This window comes from Numenius arquata, chromosome 19 (assembly GCF_964106895.1).
Source record: "Numenius arquata chromosome 19, bNumArq3.hap1.1, whole genome shotgun sequence".
Classification (NCBI taxonomy): Eukaryota; Metazoa; Chordata; class Aves; order Charadriiformes; family Scolopacidae; genus Numenius; species Numenius arquata.
The window spans coordinates 10,175,311-10,191,671 of NC_133594.1; the positions used below are offsets into that span (position 1 = coordinate 10,175,311).

Here is a 16,361-nt window from a genome sequence, read left to right on the forward strand (position 1 = left end):
GATAAATTTGCAAATATGTCTGGGAAAAATGACAAAACTGGGACACAATGCAGAGAAGGATTGTGCAAATGTCATTTTGCAGTTCATCCCGCTCCGATCAGGGTTTTTTATTATCTGCCAACTGGTGAGGAGAAGTGGCAGCGCGTTAAGATCTTGGCCACCATCCTGCTTTTCTGAGATGTTGTCTATCACTCTTCCTTCAGAGTGTTTTTTATGCTGGGAAGGGAAGGAGCTGAGATGAAGTATTTGGGACAATTCACTTCTGCCCTTTTTAAACTGTAAATGCGGATTGAAATTTTTTATCTGGTTAGTCTATTCTTTTTTTTTCCTTCTCTTTTCTTTTCCTCCGTGGCTTAAAGTGTTAATTCTGCCCATTGAAATGTAATTTTATTGAGCAATATGAGCCGGAGGCAGAATCTTCACTGCCATCAGAACCCAAATGGTAAATAGGCTCTTTCTCTAATTTGTGGGATGTGCTATAACTCAGTTTGAATGTTGAAAGGAAATGGGCCTCCAGGGGAGTCTGGAGCTCTGTTCATTCAACTTCTAATTAAAGTTTTCCCCTCTCAAGTTTCACTTTATTTTCCGGGGCTTTTGCTCCATGATGATTATTAACATGTGTCCCATGGCCAGGAAATCATTATCCCCTTCCCCACCCCGGTCTCTCGTAGATCCCTCCCGCTGCAGCCCCAGCCGCCCCGAAACTTCATCTCGGCGACGATCTGATGGCTGGGGCAGGTAGAGACTGGCCGGCCCCCAGGGCTACCGGCCGCTTTCGGGCAGCAAGCTGTTGATTTTTTGCAGTGCCGTTTGATCAGATGTGGCTGTCCGGCAGCGAGGATCCAGTCCAGGATTTCTTCCAGCCTATTCTTCACTGCTCAAGAGCCCAGGCCAACCCTGGCTTCCTATTCCAACTCCAGCCGGCTTATCTTTTTTGGGGCAGGAATTGTTAGTACAGTTTATCTTGCTCGCTGCAAGTCCTCCCACAGCTGAGACATGTACTCTGGTGCCGCGTGCTTTTTTTTCCTCCCTCTCTCTTTTTTATGTTTTCTTCTCGTTGTTTTTCTTTTCAAATGTGTAAAGTGAAGAGTTCCTCTCCCCCCCTCTCCCTTTCCACTCCAAAGAACCAACCTCCAGTTAATTAAAGGCTGGAACTGTTGCTGCTTTGCCAGAGGGGAGAGTGAACCTGTGCCTGCATGTGTGTGTGTGTAAAATAGATAGAAAAATGTCAATGAACAGCAGGAAAAGTTCTGGGAGACCGTCTTACTACTATCGACTGCTCCGGAGGTCACGACTTCAGAGACAGCGAAGCAGATCCCGGAGCCGGAACAGGCCGCTTAGTAGGGGTAATTGCACCACCCGTTCTCTTTAATTGACAGTGCCAAGGCATCCGTGCTGTTGCTTACAGGTAGCTTTGTTATGACCAGTGGGAATACGTGTGCGTGTCCCCGCTCCCCGTGAGACGTTTTGCAGCAGGTCAGTGGCTGGTGCGGTGCCGCGGGGAGGGAGAGCGTTCGATGCTGGGGTGCTCTTCCTTCCACCTTGTGTAACTGTAACTAACCCAGGCTTTTCAGTTCTCCACGGTTCAGTCTTTTTCAATTTGTATAATTAACTCCTTTTTTTAGCTAACCGAGATGTTTGGAGGCCTAATTGATGATTATAGAGATTTGAAAATCCTTGATTAAGAGATGGTATCTGTGTGCAAAGATGGATTGGTAGAACTTCTTGTTTTTCGCGTGCTGAGCATCACCAGGGGTTTTGAAATGACAGAGCTGAGTACAGTTTAGGGGTAGGATTTTCAAAAGAGCCCAAAGATTGTGCTCCCGAGGCACTGCAGAAACCCATGGGACTTGTATTCCCAAATCACTTTGCGCTTTTAAAAATCCTGCTCTAAAAGGGCCTATTTGTCCTCATCAGCAGGAGTTACGTCCACAGAGTAATGTTTCTTTAGGGCATACTCACTCATGCAGCCCATTTATTCTACTTGAGGCAGCTGCTGACCCAGTTGCATTTTTAAAATAAGCTATTCTGGCTTTCTCTTCTAGTGAGAAATAAATGTTTATTGATGCTTATACCTATTGTTAAAGCAGTCAAAGAAGCAGGAGTCTTTGAGTCATTTTGCTGTTGAGCTGTCTCTTCGGAAAGGAGGGGAGAGGGTTGTGCTTGGCCCCTAGTGTGACAATCCACTCATATTTATAATGTCTTGAGCTTAATCAAAGCCATTAATTAAAAATAATTTTTTTTTGTTATTGTGTGAGTAAAAAGCCATAATAAAAAGCACAACTGCAACACTGCAATCAGGTGTTTGTGCAAATCCAGGCTTGTCCTTCTCTCACTGGAGTTAATTCTGATTTACGAAGCAGATTGTAAAGTAGGCTCTGGCTCAGTGCAGTGTCCTCTTTCTTCTCTTCCTGGCATACAGTACTTTTTTTCAGGACTTTGAATCATTACTGAGAAAACAATAGGAAGCTAAATCAGTTCCTGAGCTTCATCTTTTCCTTTAAGCAAACAGTGTTTTTCTCTCCATGTTTTTTGTTTGTTTTGTTGTTGTTGTTTTGCCTGTCAGGGAAGAGTGTTTGTAAACTCACAAGTATGTAACAGTTCCCTTTCCCCCTTTATTTGTATACTGTTCAAAACCAAAATATTTTACTGTCATTTCAGTTACTGTGACAAACGAAATGTGTGATTTCATTTAGGTAACCCAGTATGAACTTAACAACGTAATTCGTCATGAACACAAGAATATAGAGGCAGATTTGATGGAAATGGAAATCAACCCTAATGTTTGTAAGGAAATGGATTTGCACCGACTGAAATCTTCTTGCTGTTGATCTCTCCCTGAGTATTTTGTATTTGTCAGACTTTGTCTCCAGGATTCCTCCTGCTGGGGGGATCATAAAGCTCAGCACTAGTTGAGCTCTTATCTGTAGATCCTGAAGGGATTTGCAAATCTGGATGAGAATTTTCTTTTAATTTTTGACATGTTTGTGTAAGAGGTGCGGACAGCAAGTTGTGCATTGGTGGTGTCGTGCAGCGGGACCATGGGGTGGGTCAGCAGTGGGACCTGGGCCAGGCTGGAGTGGCTGATGATACCCGGTCCATGCAGAGTGAAGGGAAGTGCTAGAATGCAGCAAAAGAAATCCTTTCCTTGGGAGTTTTGACCCCCTGGAAGGTTAATGAGCAGGAGACTGTAGGGATGCAGGAGCTATGGAGAATGCTGAAATCAGAATGAGGTTCTAGATGTTCTGGGTTTGATGTAATGTTTGTTTCCAAAGCCTACAAGTCTGGATGAAGGAAGGAGCTGAGGGTCCCCTTCTCAACCGTGTCTCTGCACTGCAATTTGCTGTCTGTAGCTGAGATATTCAGAGATCAGATCTCCTTAGTGGGAGGTTGCCATAAATGCATGAGTATTGGAGTTACTTCACAGGAATTGGCAATGGTCCGTTTTGCCACATGTGTGTTTCCCGGACATCCTCTTGGCAACATTTTGCCCTCTACAGTCTCCGGACCCTTTGCCAAGATCCCCATGGAGCCCAGGTTACCCCAGTGACAGCTGGAAATGGAGCTTCTCCAAGGTGTGTCACTTCAGCAGATTATCACCATGCTTTTGGAGAAGGAACTTGCTGAAGATGAGGCGGTTGTTACACATTTACCAGGGAGGAGGAGATCTCTGCTGGCAACCCCCTCTCCCCATCTGGAACCGTTCACTGTTTGTCCTGCATCAGTCCTGGGTGATAAATCCCTGATGCTGGAGCACCCATGAGATGCAGGTGCTGCCATCTGCTGCCAGCATGGCTCCTCTTCCAAAACCTGTTTGCTCTGAGTCAGAGAACCTCTTTCAGCCCACTCTAGTTTATATCAGGCATCCTCCTTGAATGGAGAAGAAGTTGTGTTTGAAAGCATTTATTTATATACTGCCATTTCCCACTCTCCCCGCGTGTCCTTCTGATGCTCATTGCTGCAGGAGCGCTGCCTGCTGTGGAGCGCAGGTGGCCCGAGGACCAACAGCCGAAGCCAGGCTGGGGTTGTGGCTTGCTCGGCTGCATCGCACTCGTAGGCGGTGGCTGGTAGAGCTGAGACCTCGTTTGGGAAATTGGTCTTGCTTCCTGAGGCACAAAGACAGAGATAACCACTCGGTCCGGAAAGCTCTGCCGGAGCACATTTTAGATAGGCGAAGGGAACAGGATTTGCATTTTCTATGCAAGTATCTAAGGAAAGTAGGGGATCGCGTTCTGTTGGGACTCCAGATGGAGACAATCTGACGTAGCGTGCAGAAAAATGTACGGGACTCTCAGCTGTTGGCAATGACAGCCACCTTATTTGATGGTTTGTGTGATGGTATCCTCTATTCTAGAGTTCTCTGGTTCTTTTAACGCATTCATCACACGTTTCAGTATGTTTGTCAGTCTGTTCCTTTGAGAAGTCCAGGGCTGGAATGGTTGAAGACCAGTAAAACTGACGGGGGGGGCAAACCAGAGCAGAGTGGGAAGGTGTGATATCAGGAGGGGCGTGTGATCCTGCCTCCAGCCTGTTTAAACTGTTGATAGTGGATAAGTAAGACAGGTTTCACCCGGCTCTTAATCTTTGTTAGAATGATGATAATGTCTGAAATCCCCAGGCTCTGCTTTCCACAGGGATTCAGGACACGCTGCAGGTAAACATTAGTTAGTTAAAAAAACTACCTGCAGAACCCCCATCTCTCCCTCAGACCATCTGTTCCGCTCAGCGATGTGTGTAAGGATATGAGGAATCATGGCAGTAATTGTGATTATTACCAGGTGATCCATCTCCTGCAGTGGAAGGTACTTGGGAGGCAGAGAGGGTAGAAGGAAAACTCTCCGTAAAAGCACCACCTGCTTCTGCCTGCAGTACTCCGGTCTGTGGCTTTCTTCATGGTACCTCTGCTTCTGCTTAATTACGGGGAGAATGAAGGAACAGGGTTCAGTGGCAAGTGTTCTCAAAATTCAGTTTGTTCATAGAAATTACTCCCGGGTGCTCCATTCACAGTTTCATCTCTGAGCCAAATAGAGCTTTGGCTTCAGGCCTTTTCTTCTGTAAAACTCTGTAGGCAATCAGTTGTCATCAAAGCTCTAAGAATCTGAGAACATTTGGAGTTCCTGATCTTGAAGGTTTAGTGTTCCTGATACTTCTGCCTCTGTCAGCTCCTTGGGCATAAATGTCTTGCTCTAAGTTCTGTTTATAACAAATGCTTTTCAAGGTGTTCTACAAAAAGGATTTTTATTAAACAGCCTTTCTTCTTCTTGTCCTTTGATGGCTGCTGTGAAGAGAAAACTGACTGATCTTCAGTATTTTAGTACACCAAACACCCAGAGCTTGGGGGCTAAGGTCAGGCTGGTTTTTTTCTCAGCGCAGGCTATTCAGATACACATCTCTTGAAAACAGCTGGAATTTAGTCTTTCTCTCTCTGTTTGATGAAATCAAAACCTTTTAAGTGATAAATGAGAGACCAGCTTGTACCAAAATAGCCAATAGAGGTTAAGGCACTTGCCTGGGACAAGGGAAGCAGAGACTTGAAAATTGTCCCAGCGTGTAAGAGAATGACATAACAACAAAGGAGGTTTTATTATATTTAAAGCCAACTGAAATTTTGCACACTTCTCTCTAATCTTTCTTAGCTGAAAAATCTATTTTGCAGCATGTTAACAAAAAGTGGTGCTCGGCAAGGAATTCCAGGTGGAACTTCTCCCTTTCCACCTCTGCAGGACTTTGTCCTGTAGCCTGTTTGTGCCCCTGCCTATGAAGAGCACACGTTACTGCGACCTCCTCCTTCTCACTCACTTCTGGTACTGGGTTCTGGTTCTGAGCTTTTGGGTTGGGTCTGGATCGTTACACAATAAATTTGTGGAGAGAGACCATGTCTCTCTGACAAATATTTAACAGCTTTTAATAGACCGTATGACCAAAGAAAATGATTTTTTATTAAAAGAAGCTGATTCTGCATCAGCATGGAGAAGTTTGAAATAGACAGTGTTACCCTTGCAAAGGCAAGTATCGCGTGTATTTATATTGGCAGAAACCTGAGTAAAATGTTCTGGTTTTACTGTTGTTCTCTGACTCATATCCTACAAAATTTGACAAGATGAGTGATTTTGCCTTTTCAGCACATCTCTCTCTACCAGTGGTTCATACTGAATGAGGTATGGTCAGTAGGAATTCAAGTCTGGAAAGAAAGATGAGTATAATAACGTATTACTGGTCAGTCTGGCTGGTGGATCTGGCCTCTGGGGCGAGACCCAGTCCCTGGACCTGGGACCCTGTGGGGGCTGCCCCGATCGCCCACCTTCCCCTCACAAGCATCGTTGGGCTGCACTGGGGTCAGTTCAAGCTTACAATCGCTCTTCCCATTCTTAATTTATAATTTACTTGATTTGAAGTCGCAAGTTTTAAGATAATCACGTCAGTAGCCAGTCACCAGTACAATTAGATTGTATTATATTATATATTCTGGATAGCCAAAGGACTACATGTGTGCACTTCACCTGTCCCCTGTATGTGAGATTTCTTGAAGAATCCAAATGATGTGCCTTAGAATTCATGTAATTTTTCTAAAAAATATTCCATAAGCAATTTTTTTCGTTTAAGGACTGGGAGCGGGCGAGTGAAGAGGCCAGTAATAAACATTAGTGATAAGGGTTTTTTTCCAAGGGTGGTGTCTTTTAAATGTCAGGAAAAGGAGACCTTCCTGCTTCACAGTTTTTAATGACCTCGCTTTGTTTTTTCAAGTCTGTTTTGTGGCATTTTCTGTTTCACCACAGAACTCTTGGAGTTTTTCATTGAAATTTTAACACCGTGGCTGACAGATGCCCATAGAAAAGATATGCAGCATTTTTTAAGCTGTATGTTTTGTAAGAACTATTCACCAGCAGCCGTGCTATCTTTAGTGCTAGAGCTCCAGCTGAGACTTTGCCATATTTGTTCAATGCTTAATTGCCTAATAAAAATCTATACTAAAATTGATAACTTGGGAAGTAGTGCATGATGGAGGAATTCTTGAATTGTTTTGATATGAAAAGAATGGATGTAGAATTCTAAGTAGCCATTTAATAAACATCTAGAGTGAATTTCTTATCTATGGAGGCAAAGGTTAGATAAACCCTTCAGCAGGAGCACGGTGGCAGTAGTGCCCTGAGCACTGCCTGAACGTCCCATGGTCCCAGCAGCTGCATCTTTAAGAGGTAACTAAATACAGCAACAATCTTGATAAAATAGTGAGAATTGTCAATACCGCTTAAGAGTTACTTGGGAAATTCCTATCCAAGGAACAGCTCATTTAATGCTGTGACAGAAATTTGGAAATTGTACCAGCAACTTTCAGGCAAGTTGAAGGTTGAGCGTTGTCTCTTTTTGCGCATCTTTTGCTTTATCTCTATTTTAAGTCCTTTCCTTCTGGCAGTGACCTCGCTTTCCTCTGACACTGCGGCTGATACTCTGAAAGGAACCAAGTAGCAGAGTTGCTCCCATGTAATGCGGAGTGAGTTTTTATCTAAAAGCCATAGGTAATAAACGAGAAAGAGGTTAAAAACTCTGGTCAGACTCCAAAAAGGAATTGCTTCCAAGAACATGCTTACAGGGGTTTCAGCAGAGTTTTCATGATCTCTTATGTATTAGAGTAAGTTTGTCTCCTTACAGCTGTGGCAGTCCAAACAATTTAGACACAGAGCTGCCTTTTAAAGCTTTTAAACCTGTATTTCCCTTGAAGGTCTTCTAGTGTGCCACTAATCCCTTAAGTTATTGCACTGAAGGCACTCTATAATCCTTTAATTTACTCTGCTCTCAATGGAGCCAGGAAGGAGCTGGGTCATTCTCCATATTTGGCATTATCAGGTTTGTGTTTTTCAACTCAGACACTGGCTGAAGGTAGTTTACTTTCCTTTTAGACACTGCAGAGAATATTTCACATTTAGATATTAATTGCCCGTGTGTTTGTGTCGATGCATATTTAGAAAGGTACACAAACCCCAGAACTTCCTTACTCATTCCACTGGTTTATGCAGCCTTGGGGTCAGGCTTTTAAACCATTTCCTCAGACCCCTTTGGAAATCAGTGGATGTGAAAACTGATGGCTTTTTGAAAACTGTGAATTCAGTCCCAATATAGAACTGGAGAGGGTGAAGAAATGGTGTCAGCCATAGGACATTTCTGGAAGCTTCATCTCCCCAAACCCACGGGAGACAAAGCTGCTGACTAAAGCATCTTTGGTGGTGCTGAAGGCAGAGCTTTATGGTGATGAGTAACGCTGGGCACATTATTATCCTTTTTTTTTTTTTAATGAGCAGAAATACTCTAAAAGTTGTCTAGAGCAACACCTTGGTTGCCTGGGTTTGGAAGGTTTGTCCCGTCCATGGCTTCTTGCTTGCATGAGGGACACGTGTTGTTATTGCGGGTTTGTTCTTGAGAGCTGGGCGTCTTGGCGGTTCTGTTATGAATCCTGGCTACTCAGCATTACTGCAGAAGTTCATTTTAAGTTGAGCATTGAAGCATCCACTTTGAGGAAAAACATGCCCTGCGATTGTATAGACTTGGAGAAACATTGGCAAGAATAAAGACAGCCAAAGTTTTGCTTCATTAACATTTACACTGCAAAAGGAATTCTCAGATGCTGAGCACTTAATGTTTCTTTTTGAAGAAACCAATTTATTTGAAGTGCAAGTTTCTTTTGTACGTTATGTGCTCACATTTTTGATTTCCTGCAGCACTTCTGCATCAGTGAATTTCCTGTAGAGTCGGAGATCAAGCCTGGGCTTGTTCTGAAGTATCCAAATGTGGTAATAGGTGGACTGTTGTAAAATTTGGCATCTGGAGTTAAATTACAGGATGCTTCTTAAGCTTCTTGGTTACTATAGGAACAAGTAATAGTCATCCTTCATGATTAAGCAGTGTCCATGGTAACCAAACGAGCAAGTTTTAAATGAAAGATATTTTCCCTTTACATTTTTAGCAGTCAAAGGTTAACAGTTATTACCTTTATACCCTTAGATGAGAGAAATTTTGATCTGGCTGGCGTATTTAAAGTGAGAACATTTGGTGTTCATTTACATAACTTTACTTCTAGGACCAGGTGAATTTTGGGCGATTACCAGGATACAGTTTCTGAGAGTGGGGTGTAGTGTGTTAATCTCCCCTGGAAGAGCGAACGTTGTTCACAACATTTGCTAAATTGCTCTGCAGCGTTGCGGTGTGTTGCTGAAGAGCTACCGGAGTGCTCCTCGCAGTGAGGTTCAGAGGTGGAGGAAGGAATCCCCGCGTACACCCTGCATGGGTTTTAGGACAGAAAATGCAGGTGTGGGTGTTAGTGTAGGTAAGAGCATCCTCCCGCTCCCTCCCGCTTCAAAAATAGGATGGGAAATGTACAAGTGAATATAGCCCTGCTAGATCACTTCTTGTCATCTACTACACAGGTAAACAGTGAATATCACTTAAAAAAGCCCAGCAACACAATCCCAAAGCTCGCACAGCTGCTGCAGGTTCACTGCGTAAAGGAATGTAGTTATTGGAATGGTGGTTTCTGTACGCCCATCTGTGGCACACTTACTTTTATGAAATAAGAAAACACGACTGCTATTTAATGTTGTTTTCCTGTCTCTTTCATTGGCACTGGCGATGTTTGCTTGAAAACTAAAAAGTGAAGCTTAATTGCTTAAAAGAGTCTGAATAGCCGGAGGAAAGCTGGCTGAGTAGGGGTGGTAAGGAGGGGAAGCGTTTCCAGCAGCACCCTGGGTACCAGGGCACAGGGGTAATGGCCAGCGTGTTGCAGACGCTGTATCCTGAGGTGTGTGTGACCGTACACTCCACGTCCGCACACCGGCAAATGCACAACATTGGTGTAAACGCTCACCTTTGAAAAATATCAGGTTGGCAGAGAAGGTGACACTCTTTTGAAACATTATCTTTTATCTAATGCATATTAAAACGAAGGAGGCTTGTTTCTATTTGGTAGGGGAGCTTTTAGCCCTTCTGCAGAAACATTTGGAAAAACAGGAAAAAAAATTTTCAGTTCTCCCTAACATTAGCCCTAATCCTAACCGTTGATAATTGTAACTGGAGGAAGAAGAGTGTTTTCAGACTTTCTTGTCACTGCTGCTTTTTAATGCTGTCTTTGAGTTGCTTCATCAGGAGGGGTACTAGATTTTGTCCAAAAATCCAGTTAGTTAAAATCTGTTGCTCTTCTGTTTCCAATGAAACTGTACCCTAAATAGCCAGCGTTAAATCCCAACCTTCTGCTTTCTTGAACAATATTATAAAGTTCCTCCAATGTTAAGGCAATCTAACTTGGATTAATTGGCTCTGGGCATTAAGACCCTTTCAGGCTGATGTAAGAGCTGCATGTACTATGTGAATTTCAAATCTTAATGTTTGGTCTGTTATGCAGATGGATGTGAATAGAGATATGTATGTGACCCCATTTATCTCTCTAATGAAGTGCCATCAATAGAACATCTGTTTCTTTGCTGTAGAAGATGAAATCTCTGATGAATCATGCTTATAAATTAAGTATTTATTTATTTAATTTGCATTTTGCCAGTACGGACCTGTTACAGCAGCCTCCGTGCACGACTGGAAAAATAGCCTAGTAATTAAACTGCCCAAAGTTTTTGTTTATTCTGTGCTGCTGCTCCACACACAAAGTAAACTGTTCTGAACCGCTTTATAGTTGACCTGTCCAAGCCAGCTATTAAGAAAGCCCCAAACCAGGCAGAAGAAGACCTTGCCAAGGAGGCAAATCTCGTTGATGGGAGGCAAAACCATGGCTGTGATCTGGATGTGCATCTCCCCTCTCGCTGGGGTTCCCACTGTGGCACTATGTGCCTCTATACTTTTTAGTTCTCCCTGAAATTGGGAGCAAAGAGGGCTCGATCTGCTCTTGTGAGGTTTCCAACTCCCTTTTGCAGACCCGTGAGGTTAGTGAAACCTGCCTCCGCCCTACTGAAATCCCTGAGCAAGACCATTCTCCAGCCATTCTGCTGCAGGATCCTGCCAGGTTGGCCAGGCTCTGCGAGACCTTCTGGCGGGTGACTCTGGTCCTCCACCACCACCACGTGCTGATGGCCACCTTGTGTTGGGCCAGCGGTCTGCAGAGGCCGCTGGCCAGAGACGGTGCTTCAGCCCACTGGGGCTTCAGGCAGTCTCAAGGTGACGAGGATTGTGTCCTCCCTGCCCCATCCCCAATGGTGTGTACGGGTGGCACCGTTTATGTCCCCAGTGACAGGGATTACAGCGAGTATAAAAGTTCCTCCTTTTTGCCTCTGTGCTGATGAAATGCTGCAGAAAAGCAGCATGGTACCGGTGTTGAATCTCTGCAGAAATGTTAAGCGTGATGGATGAACCTAATTTAAATCTCCCCAGAGCTGACTTCTTGTTCTCCAGACTCCACGTAGCTTGTCTTTATCATCACATAAGAGGAAGCTGATGTTCCACTTCACTTTATCATCCTTTCCAGTTTAACCAGGGTATTAGCAGTCTCCACGATGTGGTTCTCAACCAGGCTAGAATTTCGTCTTTTTCTGATGTATTTTTTAAGTCTGTGCTTGATTTCAGTTTTACCCTGGAGAAAAGGCTGCTGATGATATGCAGTTAGCAAAAGACGAATTTGTTCTCTAGACATCATACCAAAGAAAGATAAATATCATACATATTTTATTTCAGAGACTGATAAATAAAGAATAAAAATACCAAATATATATATACATATCTAATTAAAAAATACCAGACAGTAAAGCGGAGTTTGTAATGAAGGCTGCTCAATCACCGTGATTTGCTATTTATTTTTAGAAAGGGGGTTAATTTTCTGGATGCCTTATAGTCTTTCCCTGGCACCACCCTGGCACCAGGTCTGGGGACCTCCAGCTCTGTCCTTCTTTTGTATGCAGATCTGATCCGTTCCTTCAGTTCTGTCGCACAGAGAAGTTACTCTGTGTTTTCAGACTCCTCATGCTGAGAATTATCCAAGCTTTCCTCTCCCATTTGTGCTATTCTCTCCTTTCCTTTTTGCCCTCTGGGAGTATTTTTTTCTCCATAAATATGTCTAATCTGTCTCCTCAGGTAAAGAATATATTGCCCATCAATTTCTCGGAGGGCAGAACTTGCCCTAGATGTCTGTCTCTAGGCTAGAAGGTGGCAGGCGGTGCGTGGTCCAGCATCTGCGGTGGGGATGCGGCCGGAGGAGAGGGGCAGCTGGCTGACTAGAAGAACAAGAAAAGCTCTCTTAGCCATCACCGATACTGAACATCAACTAAACCAGCAGATAAACCCCACCAGGGAGAAATCCCACCCGTTGGTGGGTGGCGGAGGCAGGTTTCTCCGGGGCGTCGCAGCCCCGTGTCCCCGGCGGGGCGGGCGCTGCGGGCCCGGCTGCCAGAGAAGGGGCTTCAGCTCCCTCTAGCGAGGAGCTGCCTCCGTGCTCCAGCGGAGCGGCAAAGCCTTTGTCCCGCTGCGGGGAGGTCCCAGGGACGGCTCAGTCCGGCTTTGGAGGCTGGAAGGTCTGGCTGAGCTTCCCAGGGGAGAGGAGGTGCAACGCTGGGCAGCCAGAGCCCTCGGAAAGGCGAGAGAAAAGGGCAGGGGGGTCCCCTTTCTGCTTGCATCAAAAAGCACCTGCTGCTGGGAAAAGGCTTCTATTACTGGGTTATATTAGAGAAAATGGAGCAATATCTGATACGTATCAAGTACACAGAGAAATAGCACGGCTTTTTTCAGTACTAGGTTCGAGAGCCATTAATAGCACTTCCTTGGGAGCGGTATGAGGAATATTAAATACTACACAGAACACGGTATCCGGGAACCTGACACAGGGATGATATGAGATCCATTAAAGTGCACAGTGTGCTATGGCAAAGGGCAATGTCACTTCAAATCATTATTTAACAAAGAAGAAGCTCTTCTTCCAGAAGCTCTTAGTTCCGCTTTGAGAGAAGATGGTCATAATTTTTTGCTGATGGGAAACAGCGTGGTGTGATGCTTCCTGTGAGTTGAATTGTTTTCTGTTTTCCAGCCAGTTCCAGCAGGGCTCTTCAGTTCACACCACTGTCCCAGCCACCCTTCTTGTGTGTCCCCGAGTGGTGCTTCAGGTGCCTTTTTGTGCTTTCAGGCAGGGCCACAGTTGAGTCAGAGACAGCGTTCCCCCTGCTAAGCTGAATATAGTGGTTTTGTAACACTTAAGTCACGTGTGAGGGACACGAAGGTGGTGGTAAGAAGCTGGATCTGTTTGGTGTAGTCACTGTGGATAGCGTTAGCTAGTGGCTACCATACAACCAGCCTCTAATTGTTTAATTGGCAGTATTTTGTGCCAGAGTGTAGGACAAAAGGCAAGTAATGATCCCAATTTATTTTTTGTTCTGTATGTAAATGGTTAGAGAGGTGAGAATTTTTTTTACAAGCTGTAGTTCTGTAAACAGTGTCCTTAATTGCCTGAAAAGGTAACGAGAGCACGAGAAAATGTAAAATTATTTTTGTTGAGAGCATTAAATCAGTGAGGAGTAAATTCCTGATTCTGATGTAGAAGAGCTGTGGGTACAGCCAGTGGGGTTGCTGTGCTTTATAGGAGTGTATTTAAGATAGAGATTCTAAGATGCAAAAAGAAATAATTTCATTCTAACATCACAAGTGGTGGTGATGCAAACTTTCATTAGCCTAGAGATTACCCGCTCTGAGTGTTCATTAGCTTTGCTTTTAGATGAGTCTGATTTTTCAGAGGGCAGCATTACCTGCCCTAAACTTTTGCTTCACGACCATTTTTATTTAAACGTCAATTTTATTGCCTAATAAAGGTTTGGCTTTTAATTAATTTTGTGTGGCATAATGGTTATAATATTGCTGTAAGGGATCAGCTGGAATTCACTGAGGGATCAGCAGGGCATTGGGCGCTATGTTCCAAGAGATAGTTCTCCAGGTAATTGAAGAATGAGACTGGCCTCGCAGCTGCATTTCTGGTCCAGCTGATGGGGGCAGGAGGAGAGAGCGAGCGAGGGGGTCCAGAACCTGCCGGTGCCTCTTCTCTGACCTCTCTCCACTGGAAATCAGACATTTTTGCATCTCTGCTTCCCATTCAAAGTAACTCATGCCTCGTGAAGGGGAGAGTTGGCTCACCTCAGTATTTATTATTTTCTGTCATTGTTTATTCCCAGGGTAATATTCCACTTTTAAGAAGTGCCGCTATTCTAACAGCAGCTTCTAAACGTCCCTTTGGATTCAGATTAAAGATCTGTCTTTCCTCCTGGACTCCTGTGGCCACCCAAAGCTGTCTGAAATGTAGATTTTTCTGCAGCCTCTCTTGAGTATTTGCAATCACACAGGCGCTGCAAATATCTGTTCTCCAGGGAGTGTTTTAATTCATAAATGCTACTGTGAGCCATGTTAAATAAATCACTTCAGTCACTATGTGCCTCCTCCTCTCCTGTGTTGGGTTTGTACTAAGGAGTTATTAGATGATGTAGAAATTAGAGGAATAACACCTAAATTCATTAAGCAATAAAATTAATTCAAGGAGTGTAATTGCGTGAGCAGGAGACCGGTAATTCCTGTTCCCTCTGGTTTCGCAGAAACTCCACCCCGGTGATCTCCGGGGGCCGAGGGGGATGTCGGGCTCTACCCCATGGGTAGGACAGGGAGGAGCACACCTGCATTGGCGGAGCGTGGCCCAGGGACGGAGCCAGCCCGGCCTCTCCCAGGGCTGCCGGCGGGACCTTTTCCGCCAGCTCTTGGTTCTGAGCAGCTCTTAGTTTTCTGCCATTACATCCAGACGATCTGGTGAAGTTTTATTGTCCTCTAAAGTCTCCTTTCCTCAAAGCACGTGCTGCGGTGCGGTGCGGGAAGCTGGCCCCCCGCCGCGGCTCCCCAGCGCTGCTGGCTTGTCTGGCATTCCAGTCATACTTCCCTTTCTCGCTGCCTCTGATGAAGTCATCATCTCTACTTCTCCTCTTATTCCTGGCTTGTTCGGAGTGCCATGGCATGTGCGTTGCTGACAAGCACAGCTTCCTTTTGGTGAGTTGAGGGAGACGTTTTCTCATTGCTAACTTCTCTGACGCTGGCTCAGATTTGTGCCTCCCTTTCTTGTTTGGAGTCCGAACAGTTTCATGTCAGAAAATCAACTTGCCGGGAAGTGCCTGCTCGTTGGTTATTCCTTCCAGCCGTTCTCTTTGCTTTTGTTCATGCTGTCTCTTCCCCCGGCTGATCCCTGGAATTGCGCGTGAGAGGAGAGCAGGAGAGGGGGAGAGCGTGAAGAGAGATGAATAAGCAAAAGGAGTTAATGTATTTCATTCCCACTAATGAGAGCACAATCCTGATGATCTCTGGGACTAGCTGTGATTCACAAGAGCAGGTAATGCAAATGTGAAAATATCCCACTTGCGAAGTGAAAAGCAAACAGCACTAGTATTTGTTTGTGTGTTTGTGGCACATAGTGACCTGCTCCGTAGCAGCGTCTGGGAAGTTGCGTTGGAGGCGGCAGCGATGCTGAGCGGGTTAAACAAGAGCTGCGGTGCGGGAGCTCCTGGCAGCCTCTTCTGCTGCTGATGCCCTGGAAGCCTTGGGGGGGGATCACAAAAGCGTAGTAAGGATTAATTATTCTGTCGATTCAAATGCCTTGAATTAGTTAACAATTCAAGTGTGTTTATTATTTTACAGAAACAGTTTCAGAAATATCCATAAGCCCTAGGTCCTAAATGAATGTGCTGTGTTTACAGTGCTGTGTTAGTGTCCTGCTGGCGCTGGACTCAGTGGGATGCTCTCGACCCCGGCAGCTTAAAAAAACATATCCTGGTGCAATACATACCGAGCAGCATTTTGGACCCAGCGATGTGTGATAACCTGGGAAAGGTCTCAGGGGTTTGATAATTCGAGGAAGTTTCTCTTTGAAGATCTTATCCTGCACTGGGGAAAACCCAAAACGTTGCAGCTTTCTATAAATATTTAGAAAAGCAGGAAGCCCTTTTGTTTGGTTCTTCTTGCTTCTGAGGTTGCATCAGGTGGATGAGCCTCAGCTCAGCCTCCGTCTGCGGCGGACACTGAAGAGATTCAGTGCGTGTTCCTGAAAAAGGGTTGGGAGGGCCCACAGGAGCGGGGTTCTGCCGCAGGCAGGGTGGGAGTTAAACAGCGTGTGAGTAGAAATGACTCGTTATCATTGGGCAAGCTTCGAAAAGTGCAGGGAAAATGCCACCAACGATAAGGAGAAAATTAGATGAGGAACTTCTATGGGGATGGCCGCCTCAGAGTGACTTATGAACCTTTTCCAGTCTAATTCTGAGATTTTTAAGAGCTTCTCAAAGGAGGGGTAATATACTTAGGTGGGCCTGCCTGACTCAGTTCTCCAACAGTAATTTGTCAACTTCTTATTGCTCCCCTGTACATTT

The 16,361-nt window shown here is 44.8% G+C and overlaps 1 protein-coding gene across 1 annotated transcript in view; it reads left to right on the forward strand.

Moving 5' to 3' along the window:
* The first annotated feature begins 1,056 nt into the window (after nt 1-1,056).
* DAB2IP (DAB2 interacting protein) overlaps nt 1,057-16,361 on the forward strand; it is a 157,135-nt gene continuing 141,830 nt past the window's right edge. Inside the window, exon 1 of the mRNA XM_074161288.1 lies at nt 1,057-1,346. Within this exon, the coding sequence (XP_074017389.1) occupies nt 1,226-1,346 (121 nt within the window). The 5' untranslated portion in view covers nt 1,057-1,225. The remainder of the gene's footprint in view (nt 1,347-16,361) is intronic.